The sequence below is a fragment of the Crocuta crocuta genome, unplaced genomic scaffold, assembly GCF_008692635.1.
Source record: "Crocuta crocuta isolate KB4526 unplaced genomic scaffold, BGI_CrCroc_1.0 scaffold96, whole genome shotgun sequence".
NCBI classification, from domain to species: Eukaryota; Metazoa; Chordata; class Mammalia; order Carnivora; family Hyaenidae; genus Crocuta; species Crocuta crocuta.
The window spans coordinates 7,018,752-7,042,606 of record NW_027531522.1 but is presented as its reverse complement, the minus strand read 5'-3'; the positions used below and the strand labels follow the sequence as shown (position 1 = coordinate 7,042,606).

Below are 23,855 nucleotides of genomic sequence, written 5' to 3'. Positions count from 1 at the left end.
TGCGTTGTTGGCAAAGAGCCCAATGTGTGGCTCGATCGCGCCAATCCTGCTCTCACAACCTGGGCCATATTAAGAGTTGGAAGCTTAATTGACTGAGCCACCCAGGCGCTGTTCGATGTTGCTAGCTTCATTAATTACCTTAGCGACATCTTCTGGACAACCTGCTGCAGCTTCTACATCAGCACCTTTTGCTTCACCTTGAACTTTTATATTAGGTAAATGGCTTCTTTCCTTTAATCTCATGAACCAACATCTGCTAGCTTCAGCCTCTTCTGCAGCTTCCTCACCTCTCTCAGCCTCCATAAAATTGAAGAGAGTTAGGACCTTGCTGTGGATGAGGCTTTGACTTACCGGAATGCTGTGGCCGGGTTGATCTTCTCTCCAGGCCACTCAGACCTTCCCCACATCAGCAGTAATGCTGCTTCACTTTCTTACCATTTGTGTGTTCACTGGAAGCACTTTTAATTTCCTTCAAGAACTTCTTTGCATTCACAGCTTGGCTAACTGTTTGGCTTAAAAGGCTTAACTTTTTTGCGTATCTCAGCTTTTGACATCTTCCTCAGTAAGTTTAATCATTTCTAACTTCTGACCTAAAGTGAGACGTGTGGCTCTTCCTTTTACTTGAACACTTAGAGGCCATTGTAGGGTTATTAATTGGCCTCATTTCAATATTTTGTGTCTCAGGCAATGGGGAGGCCCAAAGAGAGGGAGAGAGATTGGGGGATGGCCGGTCAGAGGGGCAGCCAGCAAACACGCATTTATTAAGTTTGCCATCTTGTATGGGCATAGCTTGGCGCTTCAAAACAATTAAAATAGTAACACCAAAGATAACTGATTACAGATCACCATAACAAATATCATGATAAATGATAAGTTTGAAATACTGTGAGAATTACTAGAACATGACACAGAGATGTGAAGCATTTTCCACAGCAAATGCTGTTGGAAAAATGGATCCAATGGACTTGATCATTGTAGGGTTATCACAAGCCTTCAGTTTATTAAAAAAATGCAGTATTTGTGAGGTATAATAAAACAACATATGCCTTTATTATTATACAGTTTAAAGTCTACTTCCAGAGCATGTCCTGTGATTATACATGTTTAGATTTCATGTGATCTTGGATTAAAAACATGTAGCAAAATGCATGGCCTATAATAGTTCTAAAATTGTTAGCTATCATTATTATTACCTTTTTTTAACCACAGGAAACAGTATAATTTTTTAAAAGCACAGGCTTGGACATCAGGTCTGGGTTGGAATTGTGTCTGTGATAATGAGCACTGAGAAATTATCTGTTATTTCTCTTTCAACCTTATATTTCTCATCTAAAATGGGGAAAATAATATTCTCTGTATTTCATGAGAATTAGATGAGATGTGACATTTGTAAATGGTTGTCTCTCACACTGAAGTTATGTCTTGCCTGGTTTAGATCTCTCTGTAAACCACAGTTTGGCCTTCAATGGGGCTTCAGGTTTACTTTTTATAATTACCACCTACATGTTTAGCCATTTTTCCTTTTCCCCCAAAAATCTGAGAATTTTCTGTTGATGTGGGTAAAACCAGAAGCAGGTGGGGTTCAACTACATGATATACCACAATGTATTTTCTCCTAAAAATTTTTGTTTTGTTTTTCTTTACAGTACTTCCATTCACCTATTAGTTAATTATTAAGACTTTTTTCCAAAGCAGTTTTAGAGTCACAGAAAGAGTACAGAGTTTTCCTGTGTACCTCCCAGCCCCCAGCATGTGCACTGCCTCCCTGACTATCAACATTTCCCACCAGGGTGGGGGCATTTGTTACAACAGAGGAATCCACACTGACGCGACATAATTACTCGAAGCCCATAATTTATATTAGGGTTCACACTAGGTGTTGTATGTTATGCGGGGTTGGAAGAATAGATATTTGTCAGCATGGTATCCTACAGAATATTTGCACTGCTGTAAAACTACTCTGTGCTGTGCCTAGTCAGCCCTCCCCACACCTCCAACTTCTGGTGATCGCTATTCCTTGTACTGCCTTCACAGTTTGCCTTTTGAAAAATGTCATACAGTTTATTTATTTATTTTGAGGAAGGGGGAGGGGCAGAGAGAGAAGGAAGGAGAGAGAGAATCCCAAGCAGGCTCCACGCTGTCAGCACAGAGCCTGATGTGGGGCTCAATGTCACGAATGTTGAGATCATGACGGAGCCAAAATCAAGAGATGGATGCTTAACCACTGAGCCACCCAGGTGCCCCTCAGAATGGCCTATAGTTGAAAGCCTACTGCATGGAGCCTTTTCACATTGGTTTCTTTCACTTAGAAATATGCATTTAAGATTCCTTCATGTCCTTTCATGGCTTGACAGCACATTTTTCGTTTTTTATTTTTTAAATATTTTTTAATGTTTGTTTATTTTTGTGTGTGTGTGTGAGAGAGAGAGAGAGAGAGAGAGAGAGAGACAAAGGACAAGCAAGGGAGAGGCGGAGAGAGAGGGAGACCTAGAATCCGAAGCAGGCTTCATCCAGGGCCTAAGCTGTCAGCACAGAATCCCACGTGGGGATTGAACCCATGAACCATGAGATCATGACAGTTTATTTATCCATTCACCTGGGAAGGACATTTCTGTTGCTTTCAGGTTTTAACAATTAGGAATAAAGCTGCTGGGGAAAAAGGAATGAAACTGCTCCATGTGAAGGCTTTTGGGTGGGCATAAGTTTTCAGCTTCTTCGTGTAAATATCAAGCACTCTCCTATGAATTTTTAAATCCTTCTGTGAAACCGAAATTATCAGCTCTGACGCTTTGTACCTTTCATGTTTATTTCTTACACATGACCCCTTGTAGGGATAATCCCAAACATCAAAGAAATTCTAACACTGATTCTGATATGAAACAGATTGATTCTGCATTTTTTTCCCCTCTGAAGGTTCCTTAGGTCCTACATTAATTTATCTTCTTCTGTCTCAGTGAAAAGCTCTCAACATGACAGTGGTAGTGTAGGGTGATGGGCCTGTTTGTCTGTTACCAAACATTACCTAGCACCCTTTCCTCAGGGCAGCTCCTATAATTATATTTAAATAAGTAATAGAGGCAATAAAAGTAATTTTACTCAAAATAATTTAAAGCTGCTTTAGAGTCCTTAGCTTTTTTACCCACAGCCATAGAAATGGACGAATAAGTTTTAGAAACTTTATGTCAACAGGTACAGGTATCCGCTTATGAACCTACCACCCCCTAGCACAAAGTTGGTACACAGTAAACCCTGTGGTAGAGGTAACTGCAATTGTTTGGGCAAATTATGATGTTTCTGGTGATGACAGTAATTGAGAAAGTTGATAATGATGCTCCAAAAGAGTGAATAGTCCTTGAACCTCAAGATGTAGCCAGGATCTTATATTTCTAAAACAGAAAAAGACATATGTGGGGCACCTGGGTGGCACCATCAGTTGAGCATCCAACTTCAGCTCAGGTCGTGATCTTGAGGTTCATGAGTTCAAGCCCCACATCTGGCTTGCTGCTTTCAGCGGGGAGTCTGCTTCAGATCCGCTGTCCTCCCCTCCCTCTGCCCCTCCCCAACTTGTGCTTTCTTTTTCAAATACAAATAAACATTAAAAAAAGAAAAAGACATATGTAATTTTCAATAGCTGTCCTAGTAAAGTATATATTTGGTTAACAGCTAACCAGATCAATTTCAGCTGATTATTACATCTCTGATCAACTGAGGTGAGATTTTTAAGTGTGTGTAGAAGTCTAAATATTTAGGAGCAAAGCATATCAAACAGGCATCTTTGAATTTAAACAACATAATCTGTTAAAATTGTCCTTAATGGGCCTTATCTAAGAGAACTAGCAAATTGCTATAATGGTTTGTAAAATTTTACTGTCATTAGAATATTCATTTATTTCTATATCAGTATTTCTCTGGATAGTAGTTGATAAGGCTCCCTTTCTAAGAAACTATGTGGAATAGCTGTTATACAGCAGCAATCACTTGTTTCCCTTCTATATTTGTATAACAAGAACTCCTGAATCCTTTTCTGTTGTAGTTGTTGGTTTGTTTGAAATAGGAATCAAAAGCATTGCTTTCCCAGGGATTGAAATGCAACATTTGAATATAGAACGTTGAAATTGGCAACATACTTTGAAACCACTGGAATCTGTGTATATTTCCGGGTTATTTATTAAGTATTTACAAACAGAGATGGCTTTTAAAAATACAGAGTCTTAAATATTCTTAGCATATATCCCTAACTTGTCATAATTATCATGATTCGTTTTTGCTCTTGAACAGCATTTAATTGTATTTCACCACAGATTTCTAAACTTTACTTGGGAGATCTTCATTCTAAATATAGCAGTGATTTGTTGATTTTTCTGATTCCTGATATAATGAAATGGAGTTACTCCTTCCTTATTAAAGTTGATGCAACTTTTCTTGTGGGGATGAGCACTGGGTGTTATGTGGAAACTAATTTGACAATAAACTATTTGTAAAAAAAAATAATAAAGTTGATGCAACTTTTAAAAGTATTTATTCTTAAAGGTATTTATTTTTATACACTTTCATTGACTTTTGGTCACATTTTGGGTCAGGAAACCTGACTGAAAGCAGGTATGTTTTTGAAATCAGATTATTTTACAGAAACTTAAGAAATAATATTTATATGTAGTATTTATAAATAATTTTATAATATTTATGTTTATAATATTACAACTCACCTTCCTCCCTGTGTAGGTAAAGCATTTTCAAAATTGAAAATTATTGAGGTGCCTGGGTGGCTCAGTCGGTTAAGCATCCGACTTCAGCTCAGATCATGATCTCACGGTTTGTGGGTTCGAGCCCCACGTCAGGCTCTGTGCTGACAGCTCAGAGCCTGGAGCCTGTCTTCGGATTCTGTGTCTCCCTCTCTCTCTGACCTTCCCCTGCTCATGCTGTCTCTCTCTGTCTCTCTCAAAAATAAATAAAACATTAAAAATAAATAAAATTGAAAATGATTCATCATTAGGTTAAAATTCCCTTGTGATTTTGAATTTTATAATCTCATTGAGTGATTTACTTTATACTTTTATTCCTGAAGCTTACTGCTTTCTTCCTAAGTCTTTCTACAAAGGCACGTCTGTGCAGTTTATTATTCTGTCCTTGGATAAAAATGACCAGTGGCCAAGGATTCCAGTGCAAAATCATGAAACCTCATTTTGCATTAGGATATATAGTAATAGCTGAATGTTTACACTGAACAAACCCAGATTATGCCTATTGGGTTTATCTTTTTTCCAATCTCACAACAATTAACAGCTATTGTCAGTAGTTGCAGAAAGAATATTAGATTTGGAGAGAAAACATTTGGGTTTCAGTCCATCTTATATCTTCCTAACCGTATGACCATGGTTCAGTTAATAACTTCCCTGAACTTTGCTTTTTTCTTCTTTAAAACAACTACAGCAATAACACTTTCTTCATTGGGCTATCGTGAAAGTTGGATCTATATAAACCACTTGGTTCAGGGTCTATGTATGACATAAGGTATCTGCTAAATATCAGCTATAATTTGACACTGTTATTCTAACTTCCCAGTCCTTCCCTTTCATTTTTTATGGTTTTGTGAAATGAACTGTTCTTACATATTTACCTGAAAAGGAGGTCAAATTATTCTGCCCTGCACAAATTACACAATGCATACAGTGCTTTGAAAAATATTAAGCTCTACAAAATTGCTGGTGAACATTACACTAACTATAATAATCTGGGTTTTTCAAGCATTAAAAATGTTTAGGGGCAGCTGGGTGGTTTGGTCGGTTAAGTGTCCGTCTTTGGCTCAGGTCATTATCTCACTGTTATGGGTTCGAGCCCTCCGTCGGGCTCTGTGCTGACAGCTAGCTCAGAGCCTGGAACCTGCTTTGGATTCTGTATCTCCCTCTCTCTCTGACCCTCCCCTGCTCACACTGTCTCTCTCTCTCAGAACTAAATAAAAATATTAAAAAAATCAAAACAAAATTTTTAGAAATAGCTACTTTTCATGTTTTAGTGTTAAATAATCTGTAGGAACAATTGAATCTTCCAAGTAATGTGATAGAAGCAGAGAAATAACATGAGTATCAGAATAAATTAGGCAGACCTTGGCAAATCTATAATCAATATGGCTGAATAGTGCTGTTTCTTTAAAAACCTATTTGGAAAAAAATTTCTTAAATTGGTAATTCTGCTTTATTGACTTCCTGTATGAATAGAACAACTCTGTTGTATTTTATTATTTTAAATCAGATAGGATCCTGTTTTTCTTCCAATGTGTCCTTTAATGTACTTAGAGAAGTACAACAGGGTGATTTCAATTGATCTCTTTCCTTTCTAAAGTATGTGAATCCTTTGGAGAGCCATCCTAAGAGTCCCATTCTGTTCTTCAGGTTCCAAATGTGACTTTGAAGCACATAGCTGTGGTTGGTTTGAAGCAATTAGTGGTGACCATTTTGATTGGGTGTGGAATTCTAAAAGTAACCTTTCGGCTGAATTTGAACAACAGGCTCCACCTCGGGATCATACTCACAACACACCTGAAGGTAAGACACAAGGAGAGGCTCTGAGTTACTGCTTCCATTCACCCTTGGTCAGGTCTGAGGAGAGAAGGAGAAACATTTAAAGTTCTACGTTACTACAACAAATAGTATGACATTTGGATATTGGCTGTTATACTTATGTTGTCAATATGAAATGACTCCTTTATGGGTGGTGGGGAGGGAGTATAGTCCTATTCTTGGCTGAATTCACTGACATTATTAACTTTACCAGACATTTTCACCTAGATGTAGGTACCAGTTTAGTCTTTCTAAGAGTAAATTTGACTCACAATCACTGTTGTTAATTATTAATTGTATAGTCTTAATTTTAATCAGATGTAGAACTCAGTGTAGGGTTGAAAGGCAGGTGTCTCAACTCAGTTGGCTGACTTATGATATGTGTTTGTATCTCATTAGGGCATTTTATGTTCATTCTGAAGAAAAGCAGAAGCTTGTCACAAGTTGCTAAACTCCAGAGCCCAACTTTCAGCCAGGCAGGACCTGGATGCATGCTTTCCTTCTGGTAAATACTAAAATCTGTGGTCACCTACTCTAGCAGCCCGGTGATTGTAGGCATACTCCTGAACTTAGTGGATTTTAGTATTTGCCCTGGGTTTGGCTTTAAAAATAGCGACTGCATTCGATTTGTACAGTTAGCATTTTACTTAGAAGTATATTATCTGTATTTGTTGTGTTCTTTCTTTAGATGAAAGGGACTCTTTCCCTCCCTCCAACAATGGATTATAGTAGAGTTAACACTGCTTCCCCTGTTGTGGATTGACCTCCTTAGACAGGCTCCCAGCGTCCTGTAAGCCAGAGAAGGCACCTCAGCAGATATGAGCAGCCACAGTTACTGCAAAAAATAAAGGCATCCATTATGATAACTAATTATTATTAACTGACTGTTGACCAGGTGGAAGAGTCTGTAAGTTAAATATTTGGTGGATCCCATAAGTCATTTTCATTTCTTGTGTTTGCTTGTTTTCAGGTTTTATAACTATGGCCTGTCAGTGGGAGCAGCTGAACTACAGCTACATGTGGAAAATTCCAGCGAGCCTACAGTCCTCTGGAGAGTATTATATAACCAGGGCAACCAGTGGTCACAGGCGATTGTTCAGCTTGGACGCCTTACTCAACCCTTCCATTTGTCACTAGATAAAGTCAGTCTTGGCATTTACGATGGGGTCTCAGCTATTGATGACATCAGATTTGAAAACTGTGCTCTTCCCCTTCCTGTGGAGAGCTGCCAAGAGCCAGATTTTTTCTGGTGTCGACATACCAAGGCTTGCATTGAGAAACTTCTGTTATGTGATCTGGTAGACGATTGTGGTGATCGCACTGATGAGGTCAACTGTGGTAAATTTTATTTATTTATTTATTTTGTTGATCCTTCTTATTTTGATAGCAGTGATTTTTTTTTTTTTTTTAATGTTTTTTATTTCTAGGAGAGAGAGAGAGACAACATGAGCAGGGGAGGGTCAGAGAGAGAGGGAGTCATAGACTGAAACAGGCTCCAGGCTCTGAGCTGGCAGCCAGCACAGAGCCCGACGCGGGGCTCGAACCCACGAACCGTGAGATCATGACCTAAGCGAAAGTCGGACACTTAACCGACTAAGCCACCCAGGTGCCCCTTGTTAGTGGTGATCTTGATCAGGACATTGTTTTCTAGTCAGTCAAAGCAAAGACACGGAACATTGTTCCAAAGTTGATAACTGTTCATAAACTGGGCTACCAGTATTTGTTATGCAGACTTTAAAATCCATACTAGAGACGCAGTGATGTAAACACAAGTACCGAGTCTCAGACCTCACGGAGCTTCATGTTTAGCTGAGGAGATCTATGTTGTTCAAATATTTAAAAATAAATACAAAATGGCAGCTTAGGTAGGAGTTACGGAGGGAGAGGCTCTGACTTTTTACAATGTGTTGAATTTTGTGGAGGTGATGACTTAGCTGAGTTCTGAAAAGTAGTAAGTCGAAGCATAGATGCGAAAGCCCTGACATGTGACTGAATGCATGGCAGGTGGAGGCCAGCCAGTGTGCGTGGAGCCAGGAGGTCAAGGGGAGACAGAGAGCAGCATGAGGACGAGATGTGGGGGAGGCCAGGTTTGCAGATCTTCGCAATCCATATTAGGGAGGTTTTTCTTTGTTTAAAATGTTTTAGTAAGGAAGGTAACATAATAAAATTGGCTTCTTAAAACATGTCACTGCGAATACGGTGCGATGAGCAGATTGGAGGAGGGATGTTTCAGGAGGGCCATCAGGAGGCCATTGCGGTAATCCGCTAAAGAGGCGGCGGGCAGCCTGCATCACAGCGATAGTGATGGAGATGGAGAGACTGATGTGTGGGGAAATATTTCGCAGGGACATTTGATGATGTTTTGACTATGGGGAGCAGAAGGTGGGGTGTCAAAGATAAGTCCTGACTTTCTGGTTTAATTTAACTACAAACTTTATGGCATCTGATGATTGTATATTGTATATGGTTCTGCAGTTAAATAAACCTAGCTCCAGAAATATCATGCCCAGTGCGTTTGAGCCTGAAAATGAATTAGTTGGTTTTTTTTTTTCTCAATTTCAAAAATCAGTTAGAAAAAGAGTTGGCACCTTTCCTTGTCTAGAAATAGCAACAATTCTTAAAATTCAAGCTATTTGTCTATTAAATTGTGGGGCTAATTACATCCCAAATTGAAGCCATAATATGCTCGGTACATCATGGGAAACACTGCATCCAGGAATTTCCATATAAATTATTGTAGAGAGTATTGCATATATGTGATTTTTCATATAGGTGGATTGAAGTCAGAATTACCATGCATCTCTTTACACAACTAACACCTTGAATGGATGTAAATAAGGTTGACAATTTAGACAATGGCTAACATAAGAAATGTTACTTGTCATCAAGGCAATTTATTTTCACACGTTTAGAAAGCTTTTTCATCTTTTTCAAGCTCTCCAAATCCCACTCCTCCGAAAAAATGTTAATCTGTTGCTACAAAGAAGCAAATTATCCTTCCACCTATGCATTATTAACTTAGTGGAATGGAATTATGGCGGTACAAGTGTAATAGCAAAATACTTTGTGACTAAATTTTTTTTTTTTTTTTTACATCCCATTTTTTTTTAANGGTTAGAAGGCTCTCTCAGTGGATTCTGCGTCTTTTTTCTCCCAGTCTCTCAGGTTTTGTAAGGTTTCCAATGGATTCAGATCTTTTCTGTGTGATGTATGGGCGCGAGTGCAAGTACGGAGCTCCTTACTTCTCTGCCATCTTGCCCTCTCTCTCTGTGACTAAATATTAATGAAAGGAATTCGTGGCATTAGACTATCAGGTTCTCCCACAGCTCTCCATGTAGACCTATATTAATTTATTACATAGAATGCGTTAGACATCCAGAAATCTCTGTTGTGTTTCCTGAAGTTCCCTGTGTTTAGAGACATAATCTTTTATTCAGAGGTGGAGCTATATGTATTCCCCTCTGAAATAAAGATTGAGCGTACAGCCTGTGTGAAGACAGGCAGTATCGAAATCCTCTGGCGTCAGTGCCAGTTTTATGTCAAAAAACTTAGCAGCTTGACATTCTCCTTCTGCTACATAGCCAAAGACTGACACCTGGAGAGGACACGGTGGGTCCCCAGTTCACGTCAGAGCTGAGCTTGATTAGTCACAAGTGAGGAAATATCAAATGAAAGCTCATTTCCCATTTGACATTTACTTACTTGGTTTCCCTCATTAGGTCTAAGCCCCTGTTCTGTGGCTTTCAAAGACAGATGATTCGTTCTTGCCTGGCTGCATTTATCCACATATGCTTATATTTACTATTTCAGCATATTTACTCACCTTCAGCACCAAGTGCATATACTAAGATGAATAGTTAAAAGATAGCTGACGTTTATTTTTTTATTAGCTTATGTAAATGGAGCTAACATGTAGAACTACTTGTTATTCTAAATCCTGTTTTTATTTTCTCCCCAATTAATGCTAGATGTACCTTCTATTGCATTAATTCTAACGCAATTCTAATTCTAAACCAATCCTGGTGTCAATAAAATGCTCACATCCTGAAAAACAAATTCCTCTATTATCCTAGAAATTAAGGTAGGTTGTCTAGTTGACGAGGAACAAGTCAGTTCTTCCTAAGTGCTTTCAATTCTTCCAGTGACTAAAAGGAGTTTAAAGGTTAAAACCTCTGGCTCAAAGGTGCTACAATCCAGTGAGAAGGGAAGGCTGCCTCCCAGGAGACACAGCAAGGAGTCCCCCAGGCACCCAGTGCAGCAGGAGGCATGGGTAGGGACAGAGAGAGGGGCCAGGTGTTTAAGGCATGTGTAGAAGATGGCGTTTGCCAAGGGGGCTTATGAATAGGAGGTTAATTTGGGAAAGGTGAAGCTTGAAAGAGGAACTTAGGTTTAAGTTTAATGAGTTATCTATGAAAGGATTTTGAATATGGAAGGAAAATGATAAACTTCTTTAAAGAATGGTCATTCTGGGATTGGTATGTTACTGCGGCAAGAGGGAGCCAGAAAGAAGAGTTTTTCAGCATGGGGTCTGGAAAACACTGGCATCAGAATCACCTTGGGTGCTTATTAAAATATGGATTCCTGGGCTTCCCCCCATGTCTGACGAACGAGTATATGTACAGGACTTCGCCATGGAGTAAGCAATTATACCATGCACCTCAGGCGATTCTGAAAGGTTGAGACCTATGAAGATACGACAGTTCTCAGTTCTGCATGTGAGAATCACCAAGGGAGATGAAGAAATATCCTGATGTCCAGATGCACTATTTGTACCAATCAAGTCAACATCTCTGGAGATGAATTCTGGGCTTTAGTGTCTTTTGCTTTGTTTTGATTTTTTTCATGTTCACTGGGGATTGAAACATTCGGCTAAGGTTGAAATCAGCTGAACCAGAAGTTTGTTGCGTTGGGTCAGCCGTGGTGTCATGGCCATGTGCAGAGAGTTACAGTGCTAGAAATGGTGGAGGGATGGGCATAAAAGACATTTGGAAAATAGTGGCTGAAGTGATGCCGCCTTCAGTCTGTAAACTATTATTCCTTGATTTAAGTCTAGGATGTATTCACTTTTTAAAAGCTTTAATGATGCACTTAAGAAAAAAAATTAAAATGGTTAACCTTGCCAGGAGCAACATATCAACTGGTAATTTTCATCACAGTTATTTCTGTCCTTAATTATCTTTCGCTCTTATCTAATGCCTGTTTCAGTACCCGAGCTACAATGTGACTTCGAAAATGGAATTTGTAATTGGGAACAAGATACAGAAGATGACTTTGATTGGACCAGGAAGCAAGGTCCAACCCCAACACTTAATACAGGGCCGATGAAGGATAATACTTTGGGCACAGCTAAAGGGCACTATCTCTACATAGAATCTTCGGAGCCACAGGTTTTCCAGAACAGAGCTGCTTTGCTCAGCCCCGTCCTTAATGCCACTGATGCAGACAACTGCACCTTCCGCTTCTATTACCACATGTTTGGGAAGCGCATTTACAGGCTGGCCATCTACCAGCGCATCTGGAACAACACGAGAGGACAGCTGCTGTGGCAGATATTTGGGAACCGAGGCAACAGATGGATAAGGAAACACCTCACCATTTCCAGCAGGCGGCCTTTCCAGGTATGGATAATGGATTTCGTAATATGTATTTAAAACGCATCGGGATGTCTTAGGAATATGAAAGGCTGCTGTGTTCTTGAATTAAAAGCAAGTGAAATTTGATCAAACTTACTTCGATATACATTTATCATTCAATTAAGGGTGTACCAAAGCTCGTTAAGTTGCTTTCCTCCTTGACTACCCCCAATAACGCGTGATTAAAACTTCTGAAGGTGGACACATGTTACTGGAAACAGCTGCAGGCCCTTCTTTGACTTTAAGTCATTTTTCTGCTGAAAGAAAAAAATCTGGAGGGAAAAGGAGTTTTGCACAAATTCTGGTATTCTGCCAAAAGTTCAGATTCTTCAATCTGTTATTTTGAATATTTCATCTGACTTCTTCCCACATTTGATAGGTAAGCAACAAAAATTCAAGAAGAGTGCATGCTTTGTTGGAAAATCACACAGCCACTCTGGGGCAAAGCCAGACTTTAGTCTATGTCTCCTTACTCCCCGTGGAATATTCTTTATTCTGATTCTCACCTACCTTCTCTTACCTAAAAGGAGAACTTGGAGTGGCTCGTTTAAATGCTTATGTGGCTTTTACCAGTTTTTGTGAAGGAATTTAGCATCCGTTATCTATCTCTTTGATTCCCTCAGCAATTCCCTGAAGTGGGTAAGTCAGAGATCCTTTTTGTCAGTTTAACAGATAGGAAGAAAAGAACTCAAAGAGGTTGTTATTTATATCCAGCCAAATAGATGCTGAGCAGCAGAATGGGGACTTGGACTGGAACCCACAGTTTCCAATTAATTCACATTCATTCCTTTGTAATATATCATACAGCCTGTCACATGGAGGAGAGCTGAATATTCTTCTTCCCTTTTCTCAAATAGATCTCCTTGTAATATATAGGGAGAAACTTCTTCCCTCTCCAGGCTAAACTCATTTTTGCCTTCTTTACAGGTACTAAATTTCTTTGTTACCCTAATTTAAACCATACTCTCTATTTTTTATTTTTTAGTGTTAATTTATTTTTGAGAGACAGAGAGAGACAGAGTATGAGCAGTGGGGGGAACAGAGAGAGAGGGAGACACAGAATCTGAAGCAGGCTCCAGGCTCTGAGCTGTCAGCACAGAGCCCGACAGGGGGCTCAGACCCATTAACTGGGAGTTCGTTCATGACCTGAGCTGAAGTTGGACGCTTCACTGACTGAGCCACCCAGGTGCCCTGAGCACTGTGTTTATTTAAATGTCTTTTTTTTTTTTTTTAAATATTTTTATTTATTTCTAGGAGAGAGAGAGACAGCATGAGCAGGGGAGGGTCACAGAGAGAGGGAGTCACAGACTCTGAAACAGGCTCCAGGCTCTGAGCTGGCGGTCAGCACAGAGCCCGATGCGGGGCTTGAACCCACGAACCGTGAGATCATGACCTAAGCGAAAGTCGGACGCTTAACCGGCTAAGCCACCCAGGCGCCCCTTAAATGTCTTGAGTTAACAGTTTTACAGCCAAGAATTTAGCTCCAGGCCACTCGTTAGCAGCCTTGGTAGATTGCATTATACATGGCTCACTAGACAACACACTGAGATTGGTGATTTGTCCAGAGAGACATAAACTGTAATCCTGGGAACGAATCTGCCACATGTAGAGTGTTAGCTTGCTGTTCAGTCATAATGGTAAGATGCACAGAATCATACGAAATGAAACTGAAGGAAGGTTCTTTGACTTTTATTTAATAATGGCTCATACACTGCAAATTAATACTTAATATTTAATCAGATGAATTGTAATTTGGGTCAAACTGGCATTCAGTGGATAAACTTTCCTTACGATATTTACTCAAGAATTGGTTCCCAGGAGAAAAAGCACTTCGCAAGAGGTCTGCTTCACATTCAGATGAACATGGAACTTCCAAAGGAATCCTCTGATTATGAATCTAAAACACAGAGATTGAGGTTTGAGACTCATTTTGGATTATACATGGAGTGCTCTGTTTGATTTTATGCACTGGTTCTTCTCGGCTTTTTATTATTTTCAATGACATTCAGGCATGAAAAGGTGAAATTAGATTGTACATACTTTGTAGATTAATTGAGTAAAAATTGGGTCTAATTTAACCAACCACATATTTTTCTTTAAAATTTTTTTTTAATGTTTATTTATTTTTGAGAGAGAGACAGAGTACGAGAAGAGAAAGAACAGAGAGAGAAAGAGAGAGGGAGACACAGAATCTGAAGCAGGCTCTGAGCTGTCAGTATACAGTCTGATGGGGGACTCGAACTCATAAACTGCAAGATCATGACCTGAGCCAAAGTTGGATTCTTTTTATTATTATTATTATTTATTTTTGAAAGAGAGAGAGACAGAGCATGATCAGAGGAGAGGCAGAGAGAGAGGGAGGCACAGAATCCCAAGCAGGCTCCAGGCTCTGAGCCATTGGCACAGAGCCCGATGCGGGGCTCAAACCAACAAACTATGAGGTCATGACCTGAGCCGAAGTTGGATGCTCAACTGACTGAGCCACCCAGGTGCCCCTCCCATATTTTTCTTTATTGAATAATGAGTATATGTAGTTGTTGCAAGAGCAAGAATAACCAAGATTTTATTGAACTCTGATATTGTAGATAAAATTATCTACTATCAATCCAGCAGACAACAGGTAGTCATTTAATGTTTGTTTAAAAGAAAACTTCAAGGCTTTTTAAGGAGCTACGTATGTATAGTTGACACACAATATTACATTCGTTTCAGGTGTACAACATAGTGATTCAAGAAGACTGTATACTATGTTCACCACACATGTGCTTTTACAATATAGTTAACTATATTCTTCATGCTGTGAATTCATTCCTATGACTTACTCATTCAATAACTAGAAGCTTGTATCTCCCACTCACCTTCCTCCATTTTGCCCAACACCCTCCCCTCTGGCAATCACCAGTTAATAGTCTGTATTTATAGGTCTGATTCTGCTTTTTGTTTGTTTATTGATTTTTTAAAAATTCCACTTAGTGGAATTATATAGTTTTTTGCCTGATGAATTTTACTTGGAATAATTCCCCCGATGTTAATCCATGTTGTGTCAAATGGCACATCTGATCCTTTCTGTGGCTATATAATATTTCATTGTGTGTGTGTATCCCACTTCTTATCCATTTGTCTATTGATGGACACTTAGTTTGCTTCCATATCTTGACTATCTTTTGAAATTAGTGTTACTGTGCTTTTTGGGTAAATACTAATGGAATTATTGGATCATATGATATTTCTTTTTAAAAAATTTTTGGGCAACCTCCATACTGTTTTCCACAGTGGCTACTCCAGTCTGAATTCTCACCAACAGTACACGAGCGTTCCTTTTTCTCCACATCGTCACTAAAACTTTTTATTTCATGTTTTGGTTTTCGCCATTCTGACAGCTGTATAGTATTTTTTCATTGTGATTTTAATTTGCATTTACATTATGATTAGTGATGTTGAGCATCTTTTCATGTGTCTGTTGGCCATCTGTATGTATTTGGAGAGATGTCTGTATATTTTATCTGCCCATTTTCTAATTGATTTGTCTTTTTTGGTATTGAATTGGTATAAATTTCTTATATATTTAGGATATTAACCCCTTATTGCCTATAACATTTGTAAATATCTTCTCCCATTCAGTAGATTGCCTTTTTGTTTCCTTGATGGTAATCTTTGCTGTGTAAAAGCCTTTTATTTTGATGTAGTCTCAATACTTTATTTTTTATTTTGTTTCCTTGACTCAGGAGATATATTTAAAAACATACTGTTATGGTCAATGTCAGAGCAAATACTGTCTGTGCTCTCTTCTAGCGTTTTTATGGTTTCAGGTCTCACATTTAAGTCTTTAATCCATTTTGAGTTTGGGTGTGGTGTGAGAAAGTAGTCATGCGTCATTCTTTTTCATGTAGGTGTCCAGTTTTCCCAGCTTTGAAGAGACTGTCTTTTCCCCATTGTATATTCTTGCCTCCTTATTCACAGATTAGTTGCCCATAAATTCATGTGTTTATTTCTGAACTCTCTCTTCTTTTTTATTTATAAAAAGATCTATATGTTTATTTCCCTACCAGTACCATACTGATTTGATTACTACAGCTTTGTAGTGTACCTTGAAATCCTGGACTGTGACACCTCTAGCTTTGTTCTTTCTCAAGATTGCTTTGGCTATTCTGAGTCTTTTGTGGCTCCATACAAATTTCAGGATTATTTATTCTAATTGTGTGAAAAATGCTGTTGCATTTTCATAGGGATTGCATTAAATCTGTGAGATGACATTTTAACAATATAATTTCTCCAGTTCATGAACATGAAATATCTTTGTTTTTCGTGTGTGTGGGTCATCTTCAGTTCCTTTTATCAGTGCTTTATGGTTTTCAGAGTACAGACCTTTTACCTCTTATGTGTTCATTCTTTTTGATACAATTTTAAATCGTGTTGTTTCTTAAGTTTCTCTTTCTGCTGCTTTATTTATAGTGTATAGAAACACTACCAATTGATTGATATCTGGGTATTGATTTTGTATTCTGCAACTTTTCTGAATTCATTTTTTGCTTCTAGTAGTTTTTTTTGGTAGTGTTTTCAGGATTTTCATATCATCTGCAAATAGGGTAGGTTTTACTTTGTCTTTACCAATATGAGTTCCCATCATTTCTTTTTCTTGTCTGATTACTGAAGATAGGACTCCCTGTACTATTTTGAATAAAATGGAGACTGGACATCCTTGTCTTGAGCCTGATCCTAGAGGAAAAGCTCTGTCTTTCCCCACTAAAAATGATGTTAGCTGTGGGTTTTTCATATATGTCCTTAATTATGTTGAAGTATGTTCCCTTAAAACCAACTTTGTTGAGGATTTCCACCATGAATGGATTTTGTTCTTTGTCATATGCTTTTTCTGCATCTATTGAAATGATCATATGGTTTTTATCCTTTCTCTTATTGATGTGATGTATCACACTGATTTGTGAACGTTGAACCATGCTTGCATCCCAAAAATAAATCCCACGTGATCATGGTAAATTATTTATATTGATTGATGTGAGAATAATGAACCACAGTCACATCCCCGGAATAAAATCCACTTAATTGTGGAGAACTATTTGTTTAATGTATTATTGGATTCAGTTTGCTAATTTCATGTATTTCATCAGAGATACCGACCTGTAGTTCTTTGTTGTTGTTGTGGTGGTGGTGGTGATGGTGTCTTTATCTGGTTTGGCTTCATAGAATGAATTTGCAACCTTTCCTTCCTCTTGAATTTTTTGGAATAATTTGAGAAGTATATTAGCTCTTCGGTAGAATTCACCTGTGAAACCATATGGTCCTAGACTTTTGTTTGTTGGGAGTTGTTTGACTATTGATTCAATTTCATTGCTGGTAATTGGTCTGTTCAAATTTACATTTTTCTTCCTGAGTCGGTTTTCAGAGGTTATATGTTTTTAGAAATTTATCCATGTTTTCTAGGTTGTCTATTTTGGTGGCATATAATTTTTTATAATATGCTCTTATAATACCTTATATTTCTGTGATGTCAGTTGTTATTTCTCCTCTTTCATTTCTTATTTGAGTCCTCACTCTTTTTTGGGGGGCGATGAATGTATATTAATATGACCTTTTCAAAGAATTAGCTCCTGATTTCATTGATGTGTTCAATTTTTTTGGTTGTTCTTTCTGTTTCATTTATTTCTGCTCTTTACTGTTTCTTTTATTCTCCTCATTTTCAATTTGTTCTTCTCTTTCTAGCTCTTTGAAGTGTAGGGTTAGGTTATTTATTTGAGATTTTTATTGCTTCTTGAGGTAGACCTGTATTACTATAAATTTCCCTGTTAGAACCACTTTTGCTATGTCACAAAGATTTTGGACTGTTGTGTTTTCACTTTTGTCTCCATGTATTTAAAAATTTTTTTTTCTTTGATTTTTTGGTGGACCAATGAATTGTTAATAGATTGTTATTTAACTTCCATGTATTTGTGTACCCTCCAGATTTTTTCTTGCTGTTGATTTCTAGTTTCATAGCATTGTGGTCAGAAAAGATGCATGGTATGACTGTCTTTGTGAATTTGTTGATTCTTGTGTTGTAGTCTAACAGCTGATCTGTTTTGGAGAATATTCCATGTGTACTTCAGAAGGATAATATATTTCACTGTTTATATGTTCTGAATATATCTGTTAGATCCTTCTTGTCCCTGTGGCATTCAAAGCCAATATTTCCTTCTTGATTTTGTCTTTGGATGATCTGTCCATTTATGTAAACTGATTGTTAAATTCTCTATTGTTGTATTACTATTGATTACTTCCTTTATATTTGTTATTCTGCTTTACATCATTGGGTTCTCCCATGTTAGGTGCTTAAATATTTACAATTATTTTGTCTTTTTATTTGATTGTCTCCTCTATTATGGTATGGTGTCCATTATCTCCTGTTACAGTCTTTGCTTTAAACTCTATTTTGTCCGATGTCAGCATTGCTTCCCCAGCTTTCTTTTCAATTCCACTGCATGCTAGGTGCTCTTCCATCTCGTCACTTTCAATCAGCATATTTCTTTGGGTCTGAAATGAGTCTCCTGTATAAAGATTGGTTTTGCTTGTTATCTATTCCATCACCCTATGTCTTTTAGTTGGAACATTTAATCCATCTACATTTGAGGTAATTATTTGCATTTTTAAACTTATTTTATCATTGTTTTTATATTCTCCATTATCTTCTCTCAGGGTTTCCTGGCTTTCTTTGGTAATGTGCTCGGATTTCTTTCCCCTTATTATTTCCATATCTATTACTATTTTTTGATTTGTGGTTATCATTACATTTATATATAGCATCTTATTAGGAGTCTCTATTACGTTGATGGTCACTAAGTTTGGCCCATTCTAAAAACACTGAGTTTTTACTCCTTTCTCTACCACATTTTAAATATGTGTTGTCATAATTACAGCCTTTTATTGTGAATCCCTTGACTAATTTTTTATAATTCTATTCAATTTTTCTTCTTTTGTGCTTCCTGCTTTTCTCATTCCTGCTTATCGTCTTTCCTTTCTACTCAAGGAGCCGGTAACCTTGCTTCTAATGCTGGTTCATTCCTGATGAAATCCTTTCATTTTTGGTTGTCTAGGGAACTCTTTATTCCTCCTTTTATTTGTCATGATAGACTTTCTGGATAGAGTATTCTTGGTTGTAGGGTTTTTCTTTTGTTTTCTGTGTTTGTTTTTTTTTCCAGCACTTTGAATGTATCATGCTACTCCCTTCTGTTCTGCAAAATTCCTGCTGAAAAAATCAGCTGATAGTCTTATTTCCCTTTAAAATAAGGGAAATTATTTTACTACCTTTAAAATTCTCCATTACTATTTTTTTATCACAGTGATTTTTATGTGTCTTAGTATGAACCTTCTTGGGTTGATTTTGTTGGGGGCTTTCTGTGCCTTCTGGATCTGAATGTCTGTTTCTTTCACTAGATAAAGAAGTTTTCAGCTGTTATTTCTTCAAATACATTTCCTGTCCCCTTTTCTCTCTCTTCTTTTTCTAGGACTCCTGTAATATGAATGTTATTACGCTTGATGGTATCATTGAGTTCTCTTAATCTAATTCTCATTTCTTATTATTCTTTCTTTTCTCATCTGTTTGACTTGATTGCCTTTCATTACTCTCTCCTCTAGATTGCTACTTCCTCTAGTCTATTATTTATTCCCTCTAGTGTATTTTTAATTTCACTTATTGAGTTTTTTTTTTTTTTATCTCTGATTGGTTCTTTTTTTATGTTTTCTCTCTCTGTTAAAAGTCTCACTGAGGTCCTCTTCTCCTTTCTTGAATCCAGTGAGTATTTTTATGACCATTACTTTAAGTCCTCCATTGGGCATATTACTTATCTCCATTTCATTTAGCTCCACTGCTGTGATTTTGCTCTTTTATTCATTTGGGACTTATTCCTCTGTCTCCTTATTTTTTCTGAGTCTGTTTCTATGTGTTAGGAAAATTCAGCTACGTCTCCTATTCATGAATGCAGTGGCCTTATGAAGAGGAGGCTCTGTAGTGCCCTGCAGTGCACTGTCCCCTGTTTCCCAGAATGTAGCTCTTCAGAGATATCTCTTATGTGTGCCATGGGCCCTACTATTATGGCCGATCCATGTTTGCCTCTGGTCCAGTTAACTACCATGACTCTTTTTGCCTCTTTTGGGCAGAGTTTGCTCCTTTTGTTCTTAGTGAGCCAATCTGAGGCCACCTGGGGCTTGAGCTGAGTCAGACCCAGTGTTTGCCAGAGCTCATTAGCACCCAACTGTAGGGCGCCCTTCCTGTGGTTTTTCAGAAACTGTCATTGGTGGGTGTGGCCTGTACCCTGACCAGATGTCTCCCCGCAGCCCACTGTGGTTGGTCATGGTCATGGATGTGTGGTTGTCTTCCCCTGTTCCTGGGTCAGAAGTCACTTTGGAAGGGTGCTAGCTCTTGTCACATCTGATGGCACCCTGCCATGCTTGTGGCATCACTTTGGATGGTCTTCTGCAAGGGTCATTTTGAAGGGCGTAAGTCCACAAAACAACATGGGGGTAAGGCGCACGGTGCCAGCAGGGCCCATGCAGGTCAGCCAGTGGAGGGGGCCTGTAGCCCTCTGGAAAACCTATGCAGAGGCCAGGCCAGGGTTAGGGGGTGAGTCTACAGAAGACCACAGAGGTTAGTATGCTCTTAGGAAGCCAGGTGGAGAGTGTTTGTGCTGGTTCCTGCAGGTCCCTATATCTAGGCTGGGGTCTGGGTGAAGGACATCTTGCCCATGAGCTCTTTTATTCTTCGAGTAGTCTTCTCCAGATCCCTGCACTTCCAGCACATGCTCTGAGATTAGTAAGTAAGTCTCCCTGCTGTATCCCCCAGACATTTTTCAAACTCGCTTCAATACTATATCTCAATGGGGGCTGTTTTGTGCTGTCTCTTTAATGGCAGGGACTCAGATTCCTCTTGCACTTTGAGGGTCCTCCAGGAGCTGAATTTGCTGATCTCTAAAATTCCAGGTGTTAACCCCACTTCCTGTAAGAACTCACAAAACAAGGCCTCTCTGACTTCCAAAGCCAAACATTATGGGGATTTGTCTTCCCAGGTGGGTCCCTGTGTTTGTGGCACCTGGTGTGGGGTTGGAAACTCTCCCTTTCTGTGTCCTGGTGTCCCTCATTTTGCAGACAATCCCACCAGTCAGTTTGGCTCCTGGCTGCATTTCCACCCTTCCTCCCTTCTTCAGCGTGTCCTCTTCTCTACGTGTAAAACTCTGTTCAGCCAGTCTTTGGGTCATTTTCTGGTTTATTTACTCTCATGTAAGTGTTATCTAGGTGTATCCATGGGATGAAGTGAGCCTGGGATCCCCCTTCTCTCTCTACTTTCCTAGGTCAACAATGGATTCTCTTACCTTTAACATTTGGCATTTTAGTGAATATATGTGGTGCAGACCTCCTTCATATCATCTCATTTGGAATTCTGGTTTTTGGACTTGGATAGCTATTTCCTACCCTTGATTAGGAAGGCTTTTAGTTATTATTTCCTCAAATCAGTTTTCTATACTTTTTTCTTCCTCTTCTGGGACCCCTACAATGTGAATGTTTGTTTGCTTAATGTGGCCCAAGAGATCTATTAACCTACCTGCTCCCCCCTCCCCCCCCCACTTTTTAAAGTTCTTTTCTCTTTCTGCTGTTTAGTTTATGTGCTTTCAATTCAAGACCATTCGTTTAAAGTGAAATACACAGGACAGAACTAGATTGCACATGTAGGTATAGGAACTGTTTGGCTTTTTAATGTCAGTTGAAGTAATCAACCACTGCTGTTATGTGTGGCATGGTCTGAAAGGCTCAGCCAATCATTCATTAGATACAAAACTTTATGCCAACCATCTAACTGATTTTTGTTATGATCTTTATTAAAGTATAATTGACATACAACAAACTACAAATATTAACCTTTTAAACCATCGTCACAGTCAAGGTAATAGATACGTTTGCTTCACCTCTAAAAGTTTCCTCATATCCTTTTATAATACCTCCATCTGGCCCTCACTCCCTTGACAACCACTGAATTGCTTTCTCTCGGTACACATTAATTTATATTACCAAAATTTTATGTATAAATTTTACAGTATGTACTTTTTCTGACTTACTGCATTCAGAAGATTCTTTTATGTTACGGAATATATCTGTAATTCATTTGTTTCTATTGCTGAATAGTATTATATGAGTGCAGGGCAGATTATCTAATTATTGATTGATATTTGGGTTGCGTGTATTTAGGGGTATTATTTAAGTAAATCTGTTGTGCACATTTGCATGTAAGTGTTTATATGAACATCTGCTTTTATTTTTCTTGGTAAATACCCAGGAGTGGAATGGTTGTATCACATGCTAGAATTGTGCTTAACATTTTAAGAGACTCTTAAACTGTTTTTTCACAGTGAGCCATGTTTTATTCCCATCAGTAGAATACATTAGTTCCGGTTCCTCCACTTCTTAGCCAGTACTTGTTATTATCAGTCTTCTTGATTTTCGTTATTAGAAGTATAATGTTATTTTATCATGGTGTTAATTTGCATTGTTAATAAGCCTTAGTATGTTGGACGTATTTTCTATGCTTACTTGCCAAATGGAACATAATTTGAAGAGTGTGTTTAAGTCTTTTGCCCAATTATTATTGTTATTTTTAAATTTTTTGCCCAGTTTTTAAATTGGATTTTGTTTCCTTATTTTGAGCTTTTTAAATATTTACTGATGCAAGCTTTTTTTTTAGATATGTTAATTACAATTTTTTTTTTTCTCCCAGGCTGTAGCTTGTGTTTTAATTCTTCTGATAGATTCTTTATAGAGGAGAGTCTTTCTAATTTTGATGAAGTCCAATTTATTACTAACTCAGATCCCCAAAGCATTCCTTTCCTCTTTCTCCTCTCCTTTGTGAACTTTGATTACATGTAAATTAAGCTGCTTGAAGTTGTTCCAGAGCTTATTACTGATCTGTTTCCCCCCAATTTTCTCTTCCTTCTGTGTTTTATTCTGTATAGTATCTACCTTTATATCTTAATGACTAATCTACTCTTAATCCATTCCAGTGTATTTTTTCATCTCTTACATTGTCAATTTTATATCTGAATTTTGATTCTGGCCTTTATTGCCCCCATCTCTATTTTAGAATATACAGAATAGTTTTAATAACTGTTTTATATGTTTGGAGTGATGGAAACAAGATAGACGTAAAGGAGACCCCCTGCTTGTTTCCCTCTCAACAACGATTTGCTAATCATCCAAGACAAAGGTGACTTCGAGGGAGCTTGGGACCCAGCAGGCTGGGAGCTGTCCTGCCTGCTCAGTGAGCTGCCCAGAAGTTACATCCATGCCCCAAAAAGTTGCCCCACCAATCTCAGTCCAGCAGTAGATGCTGAATCAACATTATAAACTCTCCATTCCCTCTCAGTCATGGTGAGGGAGTGATCCTACCTGCCCAGGGACCCACCAAGATTCTGTCCATCCGTTCTCCTGGAGGTAGGCCTTCACACTTTAGCCTAACTGTAACCCAGTTCCAGCTCCTCATAGTCATGCTCAGGGGGTGTCCCTTTCCATCCTGGGACCTTCCCGGTGACCTGACAGGGGAGCCTTCCTAAGAACCACATGGGCAACCACATTGATCTGCACACCTGGTAACAGGCCCATATTTATAGTCCCAGATACAGACCACACGGCT

General features: G+C 38.4%; 1 protein-coding gene across 1 annotated transcript in view; it reads left to right on the top strand.

The window, feature by feature from the left end:
* Positions 1-23,855, top strand: part of MALRD1 (MAM and LDL receptor class A domain containing 1) — a 757,419-nt gene that overhangs the window by 156,718 nt on the left and 576,846 nt on the right. The window contains exons 16-19 of the mRNA XM_077772480.1: positions 6,390-6,542; positions 6,957-7,062; positions 7,528-7,895; positions 11,763-12,175. Coding sequence (XP_077628606.1) covers positions 6,390-6,542; positions 6,957-7,062; positions 7,528-7,895; positions 11,763-12,175 — 1,040 coding nt within the window. The remainder of the gene's footprint in view (positions 1-6,389; positions 6,543-6,956; positions 7,063-7,527; positions 7,896-11,762; positions 12,176-23,855) is intronic.